Consider the following 22761-nt stretch of genomic DNA (forward strand, 5'->3'; position numbering starts at 1 on the left):
TGTAAGCTTTCAAAAACATCAACAAAACAAGCAAAAAAACCCACGCAACTCACTTGAACATCTGTTCATATCTGGCGTTCGGAGTCCATAGTACCCTGATGGGCAGGAATGCAGGCATTCACCGTACTGTCTCATTCCCTCTCTTCGTAGGAAGAAGAATAACTTGTGCTGGCATCTGATGCACCCATTATCCTTTGAACAAGACAAACAGCCTTTGCAAATTGGATTGGATCCATAGCTAGCTGCAAAATAAGAAGATAAATTAAACTTTAAGATCATTTGGAAATTATTTTGGACGGAGGTCCTCTTTCCTGTAAAGTGTTCTCTACTGCATGATTACAAGTAGTTTTGAAAAGAAGGCTCTGCAAGCATATTCATTGTCAAACATCAGCACTGGGAAGTGGATAAAAAAAAATTGTAATCTCTGTGTTTTTAACTAGTATGTACAGCACTTTAACGAACTTGATGCATTTTAAATAAAGGTACAAACAAGTGGCGACCAAGATGCATAAAATTCACAAGCAAAACATAAACAAAACTTGTATGCTCAATTCTAATTTGAAGCTGAGCATATAAATACAAAACAGCAGCAAAATATAAGAATATTGGCACCCTAATCTATGCACCTGGAATAGTATTTCAATTGAAATTCAGTAGCAACACAGATGCAACTTCTGACTTGTGAACACAGCAATATCAAGTGTAGCAAATTACAGAATGGGTACAACACCCGCTATGCACACATCTTTCATATACATATTACTGTAGTGCCTTCTTACAGTCACTTCTAAGTCTCTGAAATAAATATAAAGACCATTATTTCCAAAAAGAGAACCTCTATGCTTATTTTCTATAACACTCTACCCAAAATGAGTTGAAAACAACATGCACAGGTATCTCAGAAGAAAGGCATTTGCATCTAATCACCATTTTAGGTCATAGAATCGTAGAATCATAGAATGGCCTGGGTTGAAAAGGACCATAATGATCATGTCGTTTCAACCCCCCCTGCTATGTGCAGGGTCACCAAACACTAGATCAGGCTGCCCAGAGCCACATCCAGCCTGGCCTTGAATGCCTCCAGGGATTCACTAGCTGTTGTTTTCAACTAAATATACTCTCTTTTTTATGACGTGAGTGATGGTGCAACAAACCCTGGCTGCATCCTTCTCTGCCCTTATGAGCCTTTACTGTTCTGTCCTCCTCCAGCATCAGGCTGCCCTACACACAGTCAGCTCCTTCTCAGGTGCTGAGTCAGCACAGCAGGTTAGCAGAGGGACGAAGACTCAAGATGTTCCTGAAACCAGAATAACTTACTAATAGGTCTTTCTTAGATATTAAATTGGCTACAGGATTTCACAGAAGTCTGCCTGTTTATATCTAGTTTACTACAAATAAAAGAGAAACATTATGCTGAAAAATGAAATGTCTTTGAGGCGTCAAGAGCTTTTGAATAGAGGTCGCTCTGACAGCAGCTGGCCTAAAGAGCAAAGACTATGTTTAGCTGCTGTATTTTAAAGTATCTCAGAGTATCTACGCCCTAACATAGTACTCCAATAATTTCATCTTACATGGATGTATAAAAGCTGTTGTTTAATGGCTGACTTCACCAGCCAAGCTGGGAAAAGAAGAAAGGAAAAAGCCCACCACCCTCTGGAACCAGTAGCTGATAAGCTTTACTCTCACCTTCGCACATCTGTACACCACATTCTCGTTCTGTGGCTGCTCCGTCCCTCCCAGCACGCCTCTCCAAGCACAGTATGGCAGTGCTCAGCTCCTATCCTGTGCAGAACACTCTGGGTGGGTGGCGGGCAGGATGAGTAGCCAAGTGAGTGGTGGGAAGCTGCTCAGCCAGTGGGACACATTGTGAGGGCTGGAGTTCTCTGAGAGCAGGCTCACGTACTAAGATTCTCTTGATGGGAATAGCATCCTTATCCTCTCTGGTATACATACTATTGAATTCTCACAACCACGTACCCATGGCAAAGGCACATCCTACAAGACCAACTGCCTTAAATCCCTGAACCTGTGCACACATCCTGTTGCATCCACTCTCTCCGATACAATTTCTATGGTTCATCTTGCAAATAACCTCATTCTTCGAAGATGCACAAGAAGGAAACAGGCGATGAGCTACGCCTGAGTGCATCCCTCCTCTCACTGTCACAGGGACTGACTTTCTGTAACCACATCAAACACAGGACTGTGTATTCCAAAGCAATTGTTGCTTAACACGTGGTGGGACTTCCAAGTCCCTTCTTAGTTTCCTTGAATCTCACCCTCTGCAAATCTGTACCTCAAACTTGTTCAAGGTTCCTCACAGAATCCTGTGCGTTAAGAAAAAGAATTAAATGGAACAAAAGAAAAGTAAAGTTACAACATGCTTCCAGTTATTCATCACCACTCAGTGATCTTTATGGGGTTTGAAACTGGGGGTCAGGATCTCATATCCAGCATGATGTTTCTACCTCAAATCAAGGATATTTTTTCCTCTCTGTCCCTCTGGAGCAACTGCGCAATATTGGTATCAAGCAAGGCAGCTTCAACCGTGCCCATCTACCTGTACAAGTGCTGCTCCAGCCCTATGCTCTCTTCTGGAATGAACTAGCTCCTTCTACAATGTAACTCACACATGCCTCCACTGACAGTCTGCACTGGAGAATCCTCCAGGTAGGCAGCGGGAAGACTGCCCAGCTTTGTCCCACAGCCCTCACACCCATTTCTGGCAGCCGTGAGCAGGACCCTCCTTTTACACTAGAGGTATGACTTTCATGAGCAGTGCCCTGTACAGTCACACCACCCAACATCTGTTTTCATAAAAAAAAAAAAAAAACACTATCCAGTCACACAGTACAATCCTTACATTATCCTCAGAGACTCTGAACAGAGAGAAGCTTATGTGTGATTATGACTTAGTGCAACCACCCAAGGTGAAGAAGGAACACAAGGCCAATAGCACAACAGGAGGGATAAAACCAAAGGCTGCAATTCTCAATAGCATGGCTTGACGTGCACAGATGACACCAGAGCAGATACGTTTGTAGGATCCACGTAGGTCATGCTCTCTACCCTCACTGAACTTTATCAAATTTTGACATCATGGCTACAGAACACATCTCCATCTGACTCCACTGTCCAGCTTTCCATTATCCATGACCCTACAAGTGTTACTCCCCTTTTTCCCCATTTCTGTTAAGATGGCTTTTTTTGTCAACCTTTCAATCAACAGGAGAAATTTAATTATGCTGACTTCCCTGGACTTCAGCCATAGCTCTGTCCCAACAAACTCTCACATGACATGGAGCTAACAGCATAAAATGGTCCTCAGTTACCTTATGTTAGCCTTACTTAGGAGGTGATGGGTAAATCCTTCACAGCCTCACATAACACAGAAAATATGAAAGAGTGATTCTGTAAGTAGCATATATTTATCCCAGAATCTTAACTTGTGTATAAGTTCCCCAAACTACCACATATCAACTGGCCTTCTTTATTTCATGAACAACCTAAACAAATTTGCAATTCCTCCGCCGAGTCTTTTCTTCTCAGAACACTGCTATGAGGTGCAGCATTACAACTTTTAAACTGCTCTGAAATCCTCATAAGAGAGGTGTTACAGATGAAGTACATGTATTGCTACTTAAATAATTGATTATTAGACACACTGATTTTGGATAACATGGAGGTCATGATGGTCACACAATGATGAGTTTCCCTCTTGCTCTCCTATTTACTAAGTTACAATAAAAACCTGAAAATGCATCAGGTATTTTTCTCATTTTTTTTACCACAGTAGGCAAAAAAGTCAATGAAAGGCTATACAACAGTAAAGGAAAAGAATATATGGACAGAAGATTATTTGTATGCTATTGTACAAAGTAAACTTTATGAGAGAATCTGAAAATTTCTGACTGTGCTGCTTTGGGCTACTGAACAGTTTGCAAGTATTTTGTATACAGTAAGTTACTGTGAAGTGTATGTCACAGAACTGCCTTTCTTCTACACTATCATCAGTCATGATGATCAGTCATGATGATAGTGTAGAAGAAGAACTTCATGGGAAGCAGAACTTCATGGGAAGCAGACAAACAACTTCTGCAACCTTTCTTTCAGTTCAACTTGTCCCAGAGAAGGAAAAATCACGATATGCTCTACTGCTAATTTACTTGGATACTGAACACATACTTCAACAAATCAAGTATTCCAGCACTGTTTTCAGCATCACATAAGCATGCCATCTTGAAGATATCAACTTAACTTTACACACAGGCTATAATCAAGTTCTACAAATCCCTCACCCCTTGGAAAGCCTTCTTTTTCCATCTCATCTCTCAACACAACAAATACATCTTATGGTACATAGCTTTTTCAATTCTCAGACAATTGAAAGAGGAAGTAAACGCATCTGTGTTCACCAGGACCATCTATACCCTTCTTTTTGAGTTTCTTCATAACAACATATTTTTCCTCTTCCGTATTAGACTGCAAGAAAAAAATAACAAGCTTACAAAACATGGTCAGCCACATTCCACGTTACCAGTTGCATCACATACAATGTAAAACATCACACTACTCTCTCAGTTCTCACATCCCTATTTCAACTCTGTCTGGAACACCCTCCTCGACTCTGTGTGCCAAGCAGGCAGGTTTTCTCCATCCAAATCCCTCATGAAAAATCCCTCATGAAAACTCACTCCTTCCACAAGGCCCACAAATGTTAACCAGTGTCAGAATGCTGCTGTCATCACATCATAAAACCAAAAATGCACACATGCTCTAAGTTAGCACCATCCTCTGGGTCTCAAAGCACATGATTGCTCTGGCTGTCTGTTAACATTGTAAGCTCCTTGCAGCAGGAGCAACATTCTGTACAGCCACACAGATATGTATCCAGGTGTGAATGCTGCACATAAACACAAACACACACCTTTACACAGACAGCGTCCTTTTTATTCCTTCGGCTTGCTCCTTCTACAGCTACATTCTAGGGCATCTCTGTATTTAAATAAAAATCATTTACAGACTTGATTCCCTATGTTGTTGGGTTTTTTATTATTATTTTAAATCTGGGATAAAATATGCCAAGTTAGAAAAGGTTACTTGAGAACACAGACTAATACCCAAACACTGAATGAAACACTTCTGAACTCTAGGGGTGTTCAAAGTTTCATGGTTTGGATCCATATCAAGTAAAATCAAATGTCAGCTAATTACTTTAACTCTTGTCTGGATCAAAAGTATTAAAACCACTTCAGCAATATGGCTTAAAGTGAACTGTTATGACTATTTGAAATCACAGGAGAACCGATGGTGCAAAATGAGTCTAGTCTGTTCCCCGCAATAAGACAAGTTGTTCTGTGAGCAAAAGAACTAGCAGCATTTAATTTCCCATGGATTTTAATGTCTCGCAGCCCGTACCACAATAACTGCTACCAATTTGTTTCTTTCTTGTATATTCACTTGCAAGTAGTTACAAGTCTCTTCAAAATCTTGTGTTCACTTCATCCCAAAAACATGGCATTTTTATACAGCTGTAAAAATGGATAAATGGGTTCAAAGTCAATTGGAAATAGAAGAGGCCCCAGCAAAAAAAAAAGAAAAAAAACAAGCAATAGAAAAAAACATCACCCTAACATAATTTCTTCCAAGGGTCAGGACACTAAGCCCATTACAATACTAACACTGCTCACTGCCCATTCATTGTGTTATTGCACTTTCGAGTTCTCTGAATTCAGAAACTGGGATTACTGGTGCACTGCTCAGCTTCATGACTATGATTACAGCTACACAAACTTTGGTAATTGGATTTTAGCTCAGATCTAGCAAGAATGTCTCTGAGATGCTTATCACTGAAAGCAAAACATGAGGTACACAGATGGAACTTGGAGGAGAGAATCAACTAAAAGACCACTGCAAGCTGCACTTATTGCAGAAAGAGTAGATTTCATAACCTGAAATTCAATTAATGCTATAAAGTTATCCCATACGTTCCTCTCTGGTTCAAGAAAATAAACTACACTCCTGCTTGGCATATGAGTACAAGGTACCTAAGAATTGAACAATGAATACAGCCATATAGATGCATCAATATTATATAGCATACCAATGTACTAAGTCTATAAAACTGCAAAGTCATAATAGTTGAAAATCATCTAATGGGCTATGAAAAGAAGCTGGCCAAGAAAATGGCGTATTTTTCACTTGAGCTATGTAAACACAAGTTTTGGATGAAAAACAAAACAAAAAAATAACTAGCTTGACTCTAGCCATTGTCTTAATTTAAAAGAATTAAGATATTCGAGGTCAAGGGGCATTTTTGTGATCAATTACTCCAATGCCATGTATAAAGAAGCCAGAGAACTTGTGCTTTACTAAAACATATCATTTAAGAAACCATTCAGTCTTGATTTTAAAATTGTCAGTGGTAAGGAAACCACCACAACCTTTGTTAAGATATCACAGGGGCTAATCGTTCTCACTGTTGAAAACCTGCAATGGAATTTTGAACTTCAAATAGCAACCACTGGACCTTTTTATATCTTTGTCTGCCAGATTGTTAACAGTTTTTCAATGTTTTTTTCCCCAACGCAGACACTCTGATCAGGTCAACTCTTAGCCTTCTCATGGATAAGATAAACAGAGCAAGATTCCAGAATGTCTCACCGCAAGGCAAAGTATCCAGTCCTTTGATCAATCCCTTACCATTTTATCAACAGGCTTAGGGACACCGAAAAAGAACACAGCATTGGAAAAGTGATTGTACCAGTGCCAAATACAGAAGTGATACAGCTTCTCTACTATTCCTAGATACTATTCACTTGAAACATTTATGTATTATGTAAGGGTTTTCTGTTTGGTTGGTTGTTTTTCTTTTTGCCACAAAGACACTGCCTCTCGGTTACCACCCTGTTCTGGGTAGGAAACAGCTATTTTGTTCTGCAATGCATTCTGCAGTTATTCAGGAGATCTCAAGATACTGATCCTTAAACACCTGGAATCATTTTCCCACACTGAAAACTCCCACATCCCATAGAGTGACAGTCTTCCTCTGAATATAAACAAACTGTAGGGTGACATCTCATTTCAATGACTTTGCTGTAAAACTCACTAAATCAGTGCTCAAAGAATCATAGAATGGTTTGAGTTGGAACAGACCTTGAAGATCATCTTGTTCCAACCCGCCTGCTGTAGGCAGGGACACCTCCCACTACACCCAAAGCCCAATCCAAACTGGCACTGAACACTTCCAGGGATGGGATATCCACAGTTTCTCTGCCAGGCAACTTTGGTCAGCCACAGCCTACACCTGTACAGGCCCTATCTAAAACTCCTACAGGGAGACCAGGGAACTCTAAATCAATTCATACGTCCTCCTAGTCTGGCTTTTAAAATTCATATTTTAATTTAAAAATTCACATTCCTAAGCTAAAACATCCACTTTCACTATTCTCCTTTTCACCTTTATCTCTTCTATCTTCCAGTACTTGAAAGGAGCATATAAACAGGATAGTGATAGGACAAGGGAGAATGGTCTTAAACTGAGACAGGGGAGGTTTAGGTTGGATATTAGGGGGAATTTTTTCACATAGACGGTAGTGATGCACTGGAACGGGTTGCCCAAGGAGGTTGTGGATGCCCCATCCCTGGAGGCATTCAAGGCCAGGCTGAATGTGGCTCTGGGTAGCCTGATCTGGTGGTTGGTGACCCTGCACATAGCAGGGGGGTTGAAACTAGATGATCATTGTGGTCCTTTTCAACCCAGGCCATTCTATTATTCTATGATGATTCTATCTCATCTATGCATGAGGTCCAGGTGCTCCTTCTAGGACTCATACATGGAAGAGGGTGGTGAGACTGTTTATTTTGAATGCTAAATTGACTTGCCTTCCACTGATAATAAATTGCATTTGGAAGCAAGAACATACTCTCAAACAAAGTCAGTTCTACTTCTAAAACAGAAGAAACAGTTTTATTTCTTCCAGTAACTTACTATACCTTGGACCAAATTTTTGTTTTTATTGTTAAAGCATATATCACAAAGATAAACCAGTAAACACTTGTTTGCTTTTCTCAAAACGCCATGCTGGTGAGGAGGTCACATCAGCGGGAGATCACAACGTGTTGTATTTCCACCTGCCAAGTCTTAAAAAACCAGTTGCTCACCAGTCTTTCTATTTAAAGTCCCCATGGCATAGTCATCTAGAAATGCACAGGCTGCCACAGCCTATTTCTTAACTACAAAATTGTCCAGGAATCCACTTTCCCCATCTATATATTCTGTGCTATTATATGACACCACATTCAAACTTCATCCAGCATGCTGTTCCTGCAAACCAACATCTGGTACACAAATTCTATTGGAACACAGTCACAAGCATTTAAATAAATTCACTTTTGGCCAAGCCTTTTAATATCTAGAATATTTCAACTAGTTGCTGTGAATAAGATTCATCTCTAGCATGCAGGTGAATAAACAGAGATTTAAGTTTTTCCTCTTTGATGGTGTGTTTACTTTGTCTTCTATTGTAAGTTATAACTTTTCCAAGCACTGAAAGCTGCAGGGATCCAACGTAGAGGCACTCCAACAAAAACACAGCTCCAAATCCAGATCCACCCAAACCGCTGAAGACAAAACATTATTGGAAGCATTAAAGCTAAAGAGGTGAAGATCCAGAACACTCAACACAGAAAGTACGGTGACATATAAGAAGACTTTATGTAGGTGCATGACATTTCACTTTCCCATTTCATACTTTCACCGATCAATTCCTAAAAAGGTAGAAAAGATTGAGGAACAGAGAGGGGGGGGGGAAATAGAGAGTAAGAGCTCAAGTATTTCTTTTCTTGGAAGATCAAATTCAATCAATTTTTATATGAGATTGATATCAAATCTGGACTCTGAAGCTGGATAAGGTGTACAGCAATTCCAGTAGATATTAAAAAATGTGAAGATTATATGGCTATTTTCATTGTTAGATTAGGCATACTAAACTAATGACCACATGCTCAACTATTGTTTACTATCACATTTCTATTGTGCAACATGAACTGGCACATAAAGGAAATGCCAAACAAATAAATATTGACTGTGGATTGTAAATTTGTAATAGTGAAGAACATGCCTTATTTCTCCAGTTTATTTAGCAAAGAACACAATGATGAGTGTTTTATAAACACCGAATTTCTGAAATGTTTGACAGAATGCAAATGTAGCTTTTTGCCTGTCTATTTATTTATGAATATTATTATACTGAAAAGTACAGAAACTCATACCCACTAAGAATGAAGAAATCTAAGGTTTAGATAGTTCTGAGTAGTCTGGAAGTTTTAATGGCCTCAGCCATAACCTGTGTAGGAACCTTTAAAATACATGCAAGGTTATATTCACAATCTTCTAAGTTCTACAGAAGGAATGCTGTACAGTTCATTATGAGGGCAAAAGGCAGTTCCTACCAAAGCTTCTGTAGGATTTTATTCAAGCAGAACTGCAAACAGTCCAAGCTTCATAGAGGCAATCTTCCACAGCCTCCTTAAGCTTGACTTATCCTGTGGTCCTATGACCTGCGCCTGAAGTCACACATTTGACTTCTTGCTTGAGAGAGGAGATAACCTGAGCTATGACCTGCATAGTTCTGAGAGAGGAGGAATGGGCAGCAGAGCACATGGAGACATGGAAGGTTTTCTGGATGTCCAGATGTATTCTATTTTACAGGAGATTCCAGAGACAGCCAACAAGTATCAAGGAAGGAAACAGAAGCAAAGCAGTTTGGAAATGCACTGTAATAAGAGAACCTAAAAACTATCTTCACAGCTGGAAGTAACCTTCTCCATATAAAGTGAAGTGAACTATCCTAAGAGAAAAAAAAATGCAAAAGTTCACAGAAGGAAAAGGCCTACATGTAGCAATACGATTCAGCTCAAACCAGATGAAGTTCAGAAAAACACAAGACACCTACCATTGGCCAAAACAGCCAAAGATTTCCCCTTAGAGATATTTCTCTTTTGAAAAAGGCAGAAAGGAATTTGCAGAAGGACAGGTAGCAACTCACTGCCTACTGCAGAGGACCTCCTGCAATGATGAGCCACTGCCCTGAGGTGGTCACCAGAACACAGGCCTCATTATCAACACACCTAACACAACAACTTGAATGCAGATATGGATTTTGTATTACCAAGACTAAGGAGAAAGAGTTGTATGTTCAAATGCCAAAAATTACCTTTTAATGTCACAGACACAGAAGCAACTCCAAGGCCTATAAAGCTCACACTCACAAAAGCAGAGTTGATACTTGGTGGTCCTTCAGCCCTCTGAAGAGAACAGGATAAACTTTTCCTTAGTCATAAGCTATCAAAAAGAAAAACTGCATCCCAGAAAATTTTGGCATTGGAAAAATCTGATGAGAGATATGCCTGATTAAGAATTAAAAATAATAACAGTAATTTACAGTATCTTTAGTAACGTTTGGAGAGGTTTTTTTTTTTATTTGTTCTGTTTCTAAAGAGCACTGTTTCGGTGGGCTTGCTTTGGAGCAATTCAACATTACATTATATATAGATTAAGATAAGAAACAGGTAACTGCTAATGAAAAATTAGCACGTATCTGTGAGTTTGGGTCTGGCTATGTTTCCACTGCCAAGTAATAAATAGCATAAGCCAGAAATGTGACTATTGTAAACTTTGCAAGGGCCAGATTCATAAAGTTTACACTACATATTGGCATAATTGTCAGAAAACAAAAATTAGGTGTTGGGAAGAGTTAAAATTGGGAATTGTTTGAGGATATTCTACTGGGTAAATAATAAGTGATAGTTATACATGTAGTCTCCCCCTTCTAAAAAATAAATAAACAAATATGTGGAAGTAGCATTAAAGTACAGCCTCAAAGAATGGAAAAATAAGACATAAACAGCAAATAAAATTTGAGATAACTGACAAAAAACTCAAAGGGTTAAAAAAAAATAGTAATAAGAAAAAATCAACATCACCCCTTTATGTCCTCAAAATCCCCAAACTTGACAGTGAATAGAGGCCAGAATAATAAATCATATTTATAACTCTTAAAATAACAGACAGAGAGAAAATAAAAAGACCCTAACAGTTACACCTCGTGTTTGGAATCAAACAGGATGTATCCACCCAATGTGATAACACAGCTCTAATCCAAAGTTTACCACCCCTACTAAACAAAGCTATGCAAGACCATTTGCCAAAGAGAAGAAATAATCATTATTTTTTTTCTTATTTATTTTTAGTAGATGTTGGAAAACAGGAAAGCTCAACAGCTTAGAAGGCAACTATGTACCAAGTAAATAATTCACCCAACATCAATTTCAGGAGAAAAAAAAATTGAGTTTTTAAGAAAGTGCTGCAACATCAGAAAAAGAGACTGAAAATATATACATATGTGTGCAGTATATATAGATAAATATAAGTATGGTTTGGGATCAAAATGAACTGTTACTCCCTTTGAACGTGGAAGGAAAGAAAACTGTTGGCAAGGTATAACAATACTTCGAGTCACCTGACTTAGTATGACACAGCATTTTGATTTTACATCCCAGCTCACAAATACATCTCAAAACGTACACTGTGACATTAGAGACAAATCAATGCTAACCCACAAGAGTCTCAATGAATATGCAAAACCTTTGCTAGTATTGTCTTCAGGTGACAAAAGCTCATGGGTTAACACATCACCAGAAGGACCCATCTTTAGTACAGAGTCAACTCAAGACTAAATACAATCCAACAAATGCAGTTGAACAAAGGTAAATATGAGCTATTCAGGTGAAGGAAGGGAAAGAGTACATCTTTCTGATGATGACTGGAAAATGTAGGTAGGCTCAAAATAAAACTGAATGCATCCACCTTGCAAACTGGAATACAGTACTTGTAGGATGGAGGCAAGGGGAGAATGGAATGCAAAAAGGCTTGGGCTGGCTTGGAGACCTTGTCTTAACAGAGCTCTTTTCAGAAGATGCATGCTTGCATGCATTTTCATGCATGCATTTTCATTCTGCAATAGAGTATTTAGTCTTTGACCCTAAAGATGTCCAGCAAACACTTCAGAAAACAAGAATTGTGTGCTTGTCAGTTTGGGTCAGCAGCATGCTTATAAATCAGCCCCTTTAAACTGAGCTTTGTTCCCACAACAAGCAGTCTTGGAGCTGTGTTTCCTTCAAATTAACCTGAACCGAAATGCATGCTCCAAGCATACAACTAACACACTTCAACAAGCAGCATCACTCAGTCCACGGGACCAGATCAGAGATAGCCCAACATAAAACCCTGAAATTTGTGAAAGTGTGGGCACCAGGTCCCAAGAACTAATTGTTCAGTTCTACAGATGCACCCCACTAGGCTTCATTTCTTGCTATCTACTGTAGCTGTGGTCAGTGAGTGAACTTCCTATCCCATGAAGGTCACAAATGCCTTCACTGCCTTTCATAGATTCACACTTGTTAGAACAGTAGTTATAAATCATATATGGTCTCATACTTCAGGGCTCAATGAGTAATCTGTAAAGACTACTCACATGCAGGCAGATAGAGTTCCCAAGAACAAGGGAAAATTTTCATTCCTCCTCTGAGTAATCAGACTGGCCATGACTGGGGGAAATAGCATGCTAGATCAACACTTGTGTCTGGTTTGTGTATGTCCCCCATGCTCAAAATCAAGCTAGTTATCAGATTACACTCAGAAATGAATTTTCTTCCATCGAATCAAAGGAAGCATGCAATATGTGCTGTGGTTTACTTGCTAGGACTGTCTGGACAATTCTCCTTCAGTTAAGGTAGCAGGCCTTAAGTGCTCTGCGACTCCTCGGTTACTGCTGTGGTTTGCAGCACAGTTTGGTCCCTTGAGAAATGAAATGTTTTCTTCCAAGTTCCAGTCTTACTGATATCTTTATGTAGTCTAAAAAGATATTTATTATCATTCACTTTTATTATAAAGGCTGTATATCTGAGAGAAAGAACGAACTACTCAAAGAAGCCCTCAGCTTAAGATAAGACACCTAGGTTCAAGTTGTAATTCAGTCACAGTTGTTTTCTTAGCTTGGCTCTATCCCAGCCAAAACCAGGACTGCAAGCAACTTTGCTTTAATACTAAATTTTGTTGCCTCATTCTTAAAATTGATTTCAAATCATTAAAAGGAAAGGAAAATGGAAAAGGGGAAAGGGGAAAGGGGAAAGGGGAAAGGGGAAAGGGGAAAGGGGAAAGGGGAAAGGGGAAAGGGGAAAGGGGAAAGGGGAAAGGGGAAAGGGGAAGGGAAAGGGAAAGGGAAAGGGAAGGGAAGAAAGGGGGGGGGGAGGGGGGCAGGATGAAAAAGTTCTTCATTTCTGGAATATTTCATAGATGAAAAAAAGCTCTCTCTAAAGTTCTCCCCTCACTTAGTTCTCAAAACACTTCACTCTAGAGACCGCTGGTAAACACTGTGTCAGTCACTGAAAAATCCACTGCAAAAAAAAGTAATCAGACCAGTATTTTCAAATGAGGTGCTTGTAACCTTGCAGCCAAATTGATACTTTGATATTCAAACAGGTTTCTATGTCTGACATTGCTGTACATTCCAAATAAGTCCAGAGGAGGTAGGACCACTGCAGGACTGCCCTCCATGTACTGTTTTCTAAGTGATAAATACTTGTTTGTTGGTTTCCAGTGAGGGAGGACTTTGTAGTACAGCCTTAGTGCAACTATTGTCTTTTGTCTATTGTCAACTAAGTCAGCCAGCTATTTCACAAAATGATTACAACTTCCACTATTACATTTTTGACTTGAAGTAATTACTCAGAAGAAAGAGAACATATTTTCCCACTGGAAACAGATGAGATGAGGTTTTTGTAAAGATAAGTGGAAGCTCTTTCAGAATATGACTATTAGGAAAGCTCCCAGACAGACAGAAAAGCAGCTTCTGAGTAAAGTAAAAGATAGATATACTGCCACTTAATAAGAGTATCCTAAAAATCAGCAGTAATAAATAGGATCTCATAGATAGGACTTGTCCAAAGTCTTGTGCATATCACAAGGACCAGAAGAAAAAGTTCCAAAGCATTCACATAACTATGTGTAAAAAGAAGGATTAGTGTGGGTAGGTCTGAGCTCTAATGCAAGTGAAAATAAGCTTAAAAGACCCCCTTACACCTGTGATGTGTTCTCTTTACAGTGCTATTTCAAAGGAAGAATGAAAAAAATTAAATGCATCTCGTTTTGCATCTCAGACGTACTACGAAGTTTAGGAAATATTCTTTAACACAAAGCTGCAGCTGAGAAATAGAAGCACATTTTGAACTCTACCAACTGAGACAAATTTTTTGGAAGTCAATGACATTTGGTTTTGCCTCCAAGAAATGTCATTATATACACTGCTATTTAAATGGATATTTAAATACTTCACTGCTTCATCTGAAACCTTGAGTTATTGAAGCAATCCCTATCGTTTGGTTTGGGGATGTTTTTGTTTCTTTGGTGGGTTGGTTTTGTTTTCCTTATTGGCTTCTTTTTAAAAAAAGAAAAAAAGGAAAAAAAAAGAAAAACAATGTGTGAGAGTGGGATTTTTGTATGCTTTGTTTCCTGACATTGTAAAATATACAAGAGAACAGGCTATCCTAACCTTAAGTAATAAAGCTTCAACAAAGATTGAATAAATGATGCAATTAGGATATTCTTCAAGTGCTGCTCTCCTCCAAAACATGGGCTGCAAAAACAACATTGTGGTGTTCCACACTTGTGCCTCAAGTGCTCTTCTCAGGTTCCAAGCTGCACGTATTCAGTGTGTACATGCACACATAAACACATGCATACTTATTCCCAGCCAAAGCCAGTCCTAAAAAAACTAACTAATTAAATCATAACGTGGAAGGTTTTGTGTCTCCCTCAGAGATTTTTGAGTCACCGTGCTTTCTGTTAAATCAGTTAAAAACTACAGCCTTCATGATTAAAAGAAGATGTAAATAAAGGCAGAATTTACATTTCCAATGCCAATTTATTTCATTACTCTTTAGACATACATGCTGGAATCTGAAGCATTTTTTGATGCAAACGCTGACTTTACAAAGCCAACAAGGCAAGCAAGCACTCTGTTAAAACTCTGAAGAAAGAATAATGGGGAATGCCAGGTGGTCCTAGAGTGAAAGTTTCATTTTATGTAAAATGTTTTCATTTTTAAGATAGATTCATCTTTTTCTTTATTTAAACTATAAGAAATACACCTCAGTGTAGCACTATTAACTGTTGCCTAAGTACTCATTTTGCAGCAACTAATATTACTATCATTCAGATACAGCATGATGCTGAACGTGAAGCAGCTCCTAACTTTAGTGTCCTACTGCCTAGGCTTTGACTTTCATTATAAAGTAACATCACAGTTTTCTTACTGCAGGTCATGGGACGAGGGGCCCAGCTGATTAAGCTCAAGGACACAGCATCACCTCCACGAGGGGAGAGGAGCACCAAGCACTGCAGGCAGAACAACTGCCCAAGTTGTGAGCTCCCAGCTCAGCCCTGCTGCCTCCATGCTGCCCACCGCAGCGAGCTGGGGTGGTAAGTTTGGGATTGCATCAACCCCTTAGAGGAGGCCTGCCTCCAGCTACTCCCTGTTTCCATTAGAACAGGAGCACCAACCCTGAACTCCGGACATGCACGCATACAAGGCAATATTAACTTTGTGGCTGTTTTCCTTTTAGAAATGTGTATTACATCTGCCTGAGCAGAAATAAATAAATAAATCTTAAAAGTGCCTGACCAAGATAAAAGATAAAGCAGATGACAGAACCATCATGAAATATTTGAGAGATAATCACATGGATTATCAGACTTACGTATTTCATTGCAGCCAGAGGAAAAGACTGGATCCTGGAAACAGCTTCCCCTTTCTGCAACTTTCTGTAGGAACTGTTAGATGACTCAGCACACTCTAGGCAGACTGGGTTTTGGCAAAAAGAAAGAAAATATTCCACAAAGACAGAACGGGAGTGGAGGGGAAAGGTGATATATATGCATAATGGCACCTTCATATGCCTATTCTCTCCTCCTAGACTCCTCATATATCACCATTCCCCATGGAGCTATTAAACTCAGCATATAGCTCCTTACAATTACTATAACCATTTGATTTTTATAACCTCCCACTCCAGGCTTTCATTAACCCCAGACTCACTTGATGCCAACTCTTCCTTCCTGGAGCACCAGGGCTAAGTGTGGAGTCCAGCTGGCGAGTCAGAGAGACATCGTAAATTGGAGGAGTGTGCTGGAGCTACTTAATGTTGTGGTGAACCAGAGGAAAAGGACCAATTGCACAAAAGATCTAGGAAATAGATATAAGGTGTTAAAATATCCACTGAGAGCATAATCTATGGAATGATATCCAGAGCACAACAAAATACAACAATAGAGGCATCTATCCAAACCAAAATCATCCACCCAGACCAGGTTCTGCACAGACTGACCTATGATATATGACCATTTCCTAACTTCTGGGAGTGCAGCACAGTGAGAGAGCAGTAGCTTTCCCCACCTTACTGACCTTCTTCTAATTTAAAAGCCACTAGACGCTTTGTGTTTTAACAGTTTATGTGCTTTAATAGGCTTGATTACACATGAAAATCACTTTTTCCCCGCTGTCCACTATGGCCCTTGCTGAACAGCTGTCTCCTCCATCTCCAAAGATGGAAAGAAAAACATGATTGTGCCATAGACCTGCAAGAAAACATTGTGCAATGCCCAGCTCTGCTTGGTGCGAGCACTGTGAAACACATTCATTACAACTTAGCTTTTAAAAACTACATCATTTGTATGTGGAAAAACAAACAGAAGGACACATGAATACACTGCGTTTCCTCTCCACAGAATTATAGCAACTGATTTATCTGCACTCTGTTCTAGCGGGGACCAACCATTTTCTGATGAAGCTGACAAGACGAACTCAGTCACATGCAGAACGATCTGGTTACACAGACTCACACGAGGAACCGGTCAGAGGCAGAGCCAAGAACTCTGCTCACCAAAAGTAAAAGAAAAGCACCACAAATGCTTGACTCTTCAAAGCACAGCCAGACAATTCAATAACATCATGAAAAATAAGGAGTTGAGGCTGGATGTGGCTCTGGGCAGCCTGGTCTGGTGGTTGGTGACCCTGCACATAGCAGGGGGATTGAAACTCGATGATCATTGTGGTCCTTTTCAACCCAGGCCATTCTATGATTCTGTGATAACACAAATTCTGTAAAGTAAAAATTCACTCCTTCTTTATTTTAACATGGCTAGTTCTATGATTATTTCTATGGTTTTTTTCAGGTTTATTTATTTATTTTTAATTAATCTGTTCCCTAACTGTATAACTCTTATCTGAGTATACCTAATTATCCAAATCTCCATGGCAGAAAATGGACCCCATTTCCAGGGACATACAGAAAATACAACTTCGCTTCACAGAAGCCCGTTCTGCAGTTACAGAAACCAGTCTTCACCCTCAGTGCAGAACAACATAGGAATAAAGATCTCAAAGAAAATCCAAATTCATGCACTGCCCACCTGAGAAAAGAATGTCTTTGCCTTCGGAGCAAATCACAGACATAGAGACCTGGCATCCCCGAGTGCTTCCCAAGTACTCACTCTCTTTCATAGCGTTCAGTAGGCTAAGAGGAACCCTCAGCATCCAGAGCCACGGCCTACCAGTCATGTGGTCCAGGCCACCTCAGAAGCTGCTGGGGCAGCCCAAGTCCTGCCAGCCCCGGAGGTCAAGTGAGAGCTCCAGGAGCTGCAGACTCCAAGGCTTCTTTCCTGGAGAAGAAATGCTGCCCCAGGGAGGCTCACGAGATCAAGGTGTCTTTTATCAACACACTGATTTCTGCAGTGATTCCGATACAGTCCAGACTCGGCTGTATCTGATTGGCAACACCTATATGGACCCACATTTATTTTGCAGCTGACAATCTCCCCGCTGTCTTATTCAGTAGTAGCAGCCCCCGACTCACACAGGCTGCAAGAGAGAGCATGCAAATCCCCATCTCCATGCTTGAACTTGTAACTGTTAATCCTGAACGGAATATGTAGTGCAGTCTTTCACAGCCAGCTTACTTGTTAAACATATCCAAACTTCACTTTGTTCTACATCACTTCTGTTTGCCAGCAGATAACATAAGGTACAAAAATAGAAGGTTCCTATTCAGACAGAAAAAGCTGTAGTTATTTCTAGATAAATCATCTTGAAACTAAAGTAACGCATTGGGAAACAAAAATTAAGAAGTGACTTGGGATATGCTTTACTGCTTAGTGACTGGAGAACACATTTATCAATACATAGAAGTTCAGTGGGAAAAATAATTACCATCTCTTTTTAAAAGCTGTCTGAACTCCCTGTTTCCTTAGGGAAACAGTCTTGCCAGCCTTAATTATAGTTTCCTCCAACTGTAACATTCATAGGTCTTAAATCCTTTACTTCGTTTTATTGCCAGTAATTAGAGAGTGCATGGTTTCTTTCCAAAAAATGGAAATGCTTTAAAATATTAAGAACTTTGTCAAGAAAATTAAGTACTTTGATACTGCTAAATGATCACTTCACTCTCTCCTCTCTGCCCCTCCCACTCCATTTTGCCGAATTAATTTTGGAATGTAATGTGTATCGTGTTTGGATTTGTCCCAGACTTGAAATCATTATTTATCATTTACGATGCCTTTTCAGAACACATTTGGCAACTGAATCCCAGCCAGGTCCCTTTTTACCGGAGTTTGAGTAAGCAGGCTTCAGACACCAGAACAACGGCTTGTACAAAGAGTCAAAGTGCTAAGCCCGAAACACACGTTTTCTTTCAGTCTTAAATGTATTGTGCAAAATGAAGTGCACTTTCAGTATGTACATAAGCAATAAAACATATGACCAAATATGCAGCTAGTATTTTGAGCGCTGCAGTCTAGTAAATGACATATAGGAGAAAAAACTGTCAAGCAGTGGACTGGGCACACATGCAACAAAGTAGAGATGTTCTGCTATGTTAGTCAACTAACAACACATGTTTTGCACCAAATAATTGCTAAATGAATACGAACAAACAGCAAAGCAATGCTGTAAAACTGGGTGCAGAATCTGCAATATTATATCATTTATAAAACAATATTAGAGCTAGAAGCTGTGCTACAGCAATTGCTACCTCAGGAAGCTGCGGTTAGCTGCTTGGAATGCTTCATTCATTTGCTATTTTTAGGAAAGCAAACATCTAAATAAAATTTTTTGTAGGCACACAAGAGTAACAGTTCATCATGTTCAAAAACACAAGAGAAAAGGAATACAGAACAATACTTGTTTATTGGTAGGGGTGAGAGGTGTCATTTTGGAGCATGTGGTGATTAGGAGAGAAAGAATGGCTTGTAACTCTTTCAGTCCAAGTTATGCTGTTTACTTTCTCTTAGAAGTTTGCAAAACCATTGGAGGCTCTGATAAATAGATGGCAGTTTCAAATGCTGATCCTTTTCGAGAAGAGATTTCTTCACCATGAATAGCTGGCTGGGCAGCAAGAAATGTCTTGCTTGATAATGAGTACATTTCTGGGTTCATCCAGATAACTGCGGTCAACCTTTTCCCTTTCTTTTTAAAGATGAACACTGTCATCCTCACAGCTGTGTTCCTGGTGCATGTGCCAACAGTGACAGAACTCTAAAGCCCTAAACTGGACCCTAAGAAAACTTGGTCATACCACCATCAGCTCATTCCTCTCCTTTCCTTACAAGTGAAAGTTCCAACCAAATTACCATCTTGGTGGGTCCTCCCACAGGGCCTGTAAAACAACCTAGCAGGCATGGGCCTACATATTAGAGAAGGAAAGAACGAGGAGCATCTATCTCAATCAGGAGCAGAGATGCTAAAATATCTACATCCTGATTATCTAACTAAATCAGTTCGGTGTCACAGAAGCAAGTCACATCAGCTTCCTACCTCAGAGGACCACAAAGTAGGCTGGTCTGAGGGCATGTAGCATGATCAAGGGTACACAGAAGGAATTCCAGTAAGTCTGTGGGGGGATAAGCAAGTGAGGATTTTATGGAGAAAAAGAAAACACATTTAGGGGGATGAATAGACAAGAAAAAGTTCAAAGAAGAAAATGATTCCATCATATTTCCACCATTTTCATGTTGTTCCACCCTTTTTATCAGATGAAAGAGCAAAATCTCACTCCAGCCCAGGAAACATTTAATGTGAGCTCCTTAATTCAGTTCTTTACTGTACAAGATGCATATGAACAACCACAAACAGAGGAAACCTAAGTTACACTTCAGCAAAGGAACTTGGAATGCAGTGGCTTATTTCCCTATCTTTTTTTCTAGTTGACAGTAAAATGACATTTCATTTTGAGTGCTAAGATGCTTAAAGCCAATCTTGCTATCCATATCCTGTTCGTTTTGCTTCCCTCCACAGTCCAAGTCTGGTTGTCAGAAAGGGTATAAATTACAAATTTGGATTCTGTACTGAACCACCAGCACATGTACCAGCACTTGGTTGATTATTTAAATTATAGGAATTTGACATTGAGGATTGCCTTTTTGCTGTTTGCTTTCTAAATGTGCCACTCTCACCCCCACCTCCCCACTCCCACCCCCAGTGTAACAAGAAGTCACACTTTCTGTAACGATCAGATGTCAGGTTTGTTTGTGCCTGTATGCGTGGATCTGCACCCAATGCTAAGCCGCTCCCTCAGTCTTTAAGAAAAAGTTCTTGGAGAGGGTGGTGGTGTGCAGAGAAGTGGATGTTGAACAAAGCTCTCATAAGAAAGGGAAAAAAAAAGACAAAAGTGAAGCTGGCAAAGGAGTCTGTTAGTACTCTGTTTCACAATGGTGACTGATTTTTAACTCCTACCTATCTCAATTATAGATGCAGAACTGAGAGCTGATTTTCAGATAAAATTTTCATCCAGGCAATATTGGAGATGCTCTGTATTTCTTCTAGTCTCTAGTAGTTTGCAGTTCCATGCTCACCTCCACATTGACAACTGCCAGTTCTGCATGCTGCTGGGACAAACTAACCAGTAGGATCCAACTAGAAGCGAACAAGGATGATAAGAGGTTGGCCTTCAACAAAGCTTAAGGTTGTCCTGAGCTTCTGTTGCTACTGTCTCCCAAGAAGAAACCCAAAAACTGTTGTCTTTTTCACACACACAATGGTGACCAGATCACCTTTAGGCTGCATAAAAACCTCACCACCAGACTTCCTGTGGTGTATTACCACTAAAGTCTACAAAAGAGAACAAAAAAAATGTCTTTGAGGGACCAGACCAGAAAGGCTGTAACTATAAATTGCAAATGTGCTAATCCCAAACCTTTCCTCTCACTTAGCAGAAGAAACTGTCAGGCTGGCATACCAGAAGAACAGGTCACCCTTGGCAGGGCTTGAAGTCATGGAGGTGCTTCATCTCTGTGGATGAGCTTCCTGCTGTCCTGCACTCAGCTGGAAAGGTAGGGAATCACTCAGCTCTTCCAAGCACAGAAAGTACTACTGAATTCCTGCTGGGAAAAGCTAACACATATGCCCATTGATCAGCTTTTCCTCAAGGCTTCTGCAGCTCAGGAATTTTTCCTCCAAACGCCCATTTCTGCATGTATCATACAAAGAATCATAGAATGGTTTGGGTTGGAAGGGACCTTTAAGACCATCTAGTTTCAACCCCCGCCCCCTATAGGCAGGGACACCTCCCTCTAGACCAGGTTGCTCAAAACCCCATCTAGCTGGGCCTTGAACACCTCCAAATAGAGGGAATACACAACCTCATTGGGCAACTTGTTCCAGTGTATCACCACCCTCACAGCAAAGAATTTCTTCCTAATTTCTAGTCTAAATCTACCCTCTTCCAGTTTAAAACCATTTTCCCTCATCCTATCGCTACATGTCCTTATAAAAAGTTCCTCCCCAGCTTTCCTTTAGGTTCCCTTCAGGTACTAGAAGGCTCTGAGGAGATATTATAGCAGCCATCTCTTCTCCAGGTTGAAGAGTCCCAGCTTTCTCAGCCTGTCCTCTAAGGAGAGGTGCTTCAGCCCTCTGATCATCATCTGCCTCTGGACCTTCTCCAACAACTCCATGTCCTTACTGTATTGGACACAGTACTCTAGATAGAGTCTCACAAGAGCAGAGTAGAGGGGCAGAATCACCTCCCTCAACCTCCTGGTCATACTTCTCTTCATGCAACCCAGGATACAGTTGGCCTTCTAGGCTGCAAGCACACATTGCCAGCTCATGTTGAATCTTTCATCAATCAACACTCCCAAACCCTTCTCCTCAGGGCTGCTCTCAAACCATTTTCCACCTGACCTGTATCTGTGCTTTGGATTGCCCCAATCCAGGTGCAGGACCTTGCACTTGGCCTTGTTGAACTTCATAAGGTTGGCATGGGCCCACCTCTCAAGCCTGTCCAGGTCCCTCTGGATAGCTTCTCCTCCCTCAACAGTCAACAGAAACTAACAGGATATGTTAAAGTGAGATTTAGAACAAGAAAAATGAAGTCAGCTATTCTGAAAATCTCTGAAAAGGTCACCTTTCATGAAGAGGAATAATTATCCAACTGATTTGTCTTTTTTAATCATTTCCCACCTGCTGGTAGGAAAATTTCAACACTGCAACACAGGAGACTTTGGGGAAAGTACCTATTCTTAGAAAGAGAAGGTAATGTAAATTTCAGAAGTGATGCAAAGACATGAAAGGAAAGGTATTTAGCTCTTCTGGGATAAGATTCTTTCACACCTACTCCTAGGGCCCCAAACTTCTTTTAGAGTGGAAGCAA

General features: G+C 40.1%; 1 protein-coding gene across 2 annotated transcripts in view; it reads right to left on the minus strand.

Moving 5' to 3' along the window:
* RSPO2 (R-spondin 2) overlaps positions 1 to 22761 on the minus strand; it is a 100562-nt gene that overhangs the window by 48171 nt on the left and 29630 nt on the right. For both annotated transcript variants that reach the window (XM_040678626.2, NM_001319024.3), the window contains exon 2: positions 54 to 242. In XM_040678626.2, the coding sequence (XP_040534560.1) occupies positions 54 to 242 (189 nt within the window). The remainder of the gene's footprint in view (positions 1 to 53; positions 243 to 22761) is intronic.

This window comes from Gallus gallus, chromosome 2 (assembly GCF_016699485.2).
Source record: "Gallus gallus isolate bGalGal1 chromosome 2, bGalGal1.mat.broiler.GRCg7b, whole genome shotgun sequence".
Classification (NCBI taxonomy): Eukaryota; Metazoa; Chordata; class Aves; order Galliformes; family Phasianidae; genus Gallus; species Gallus gallus.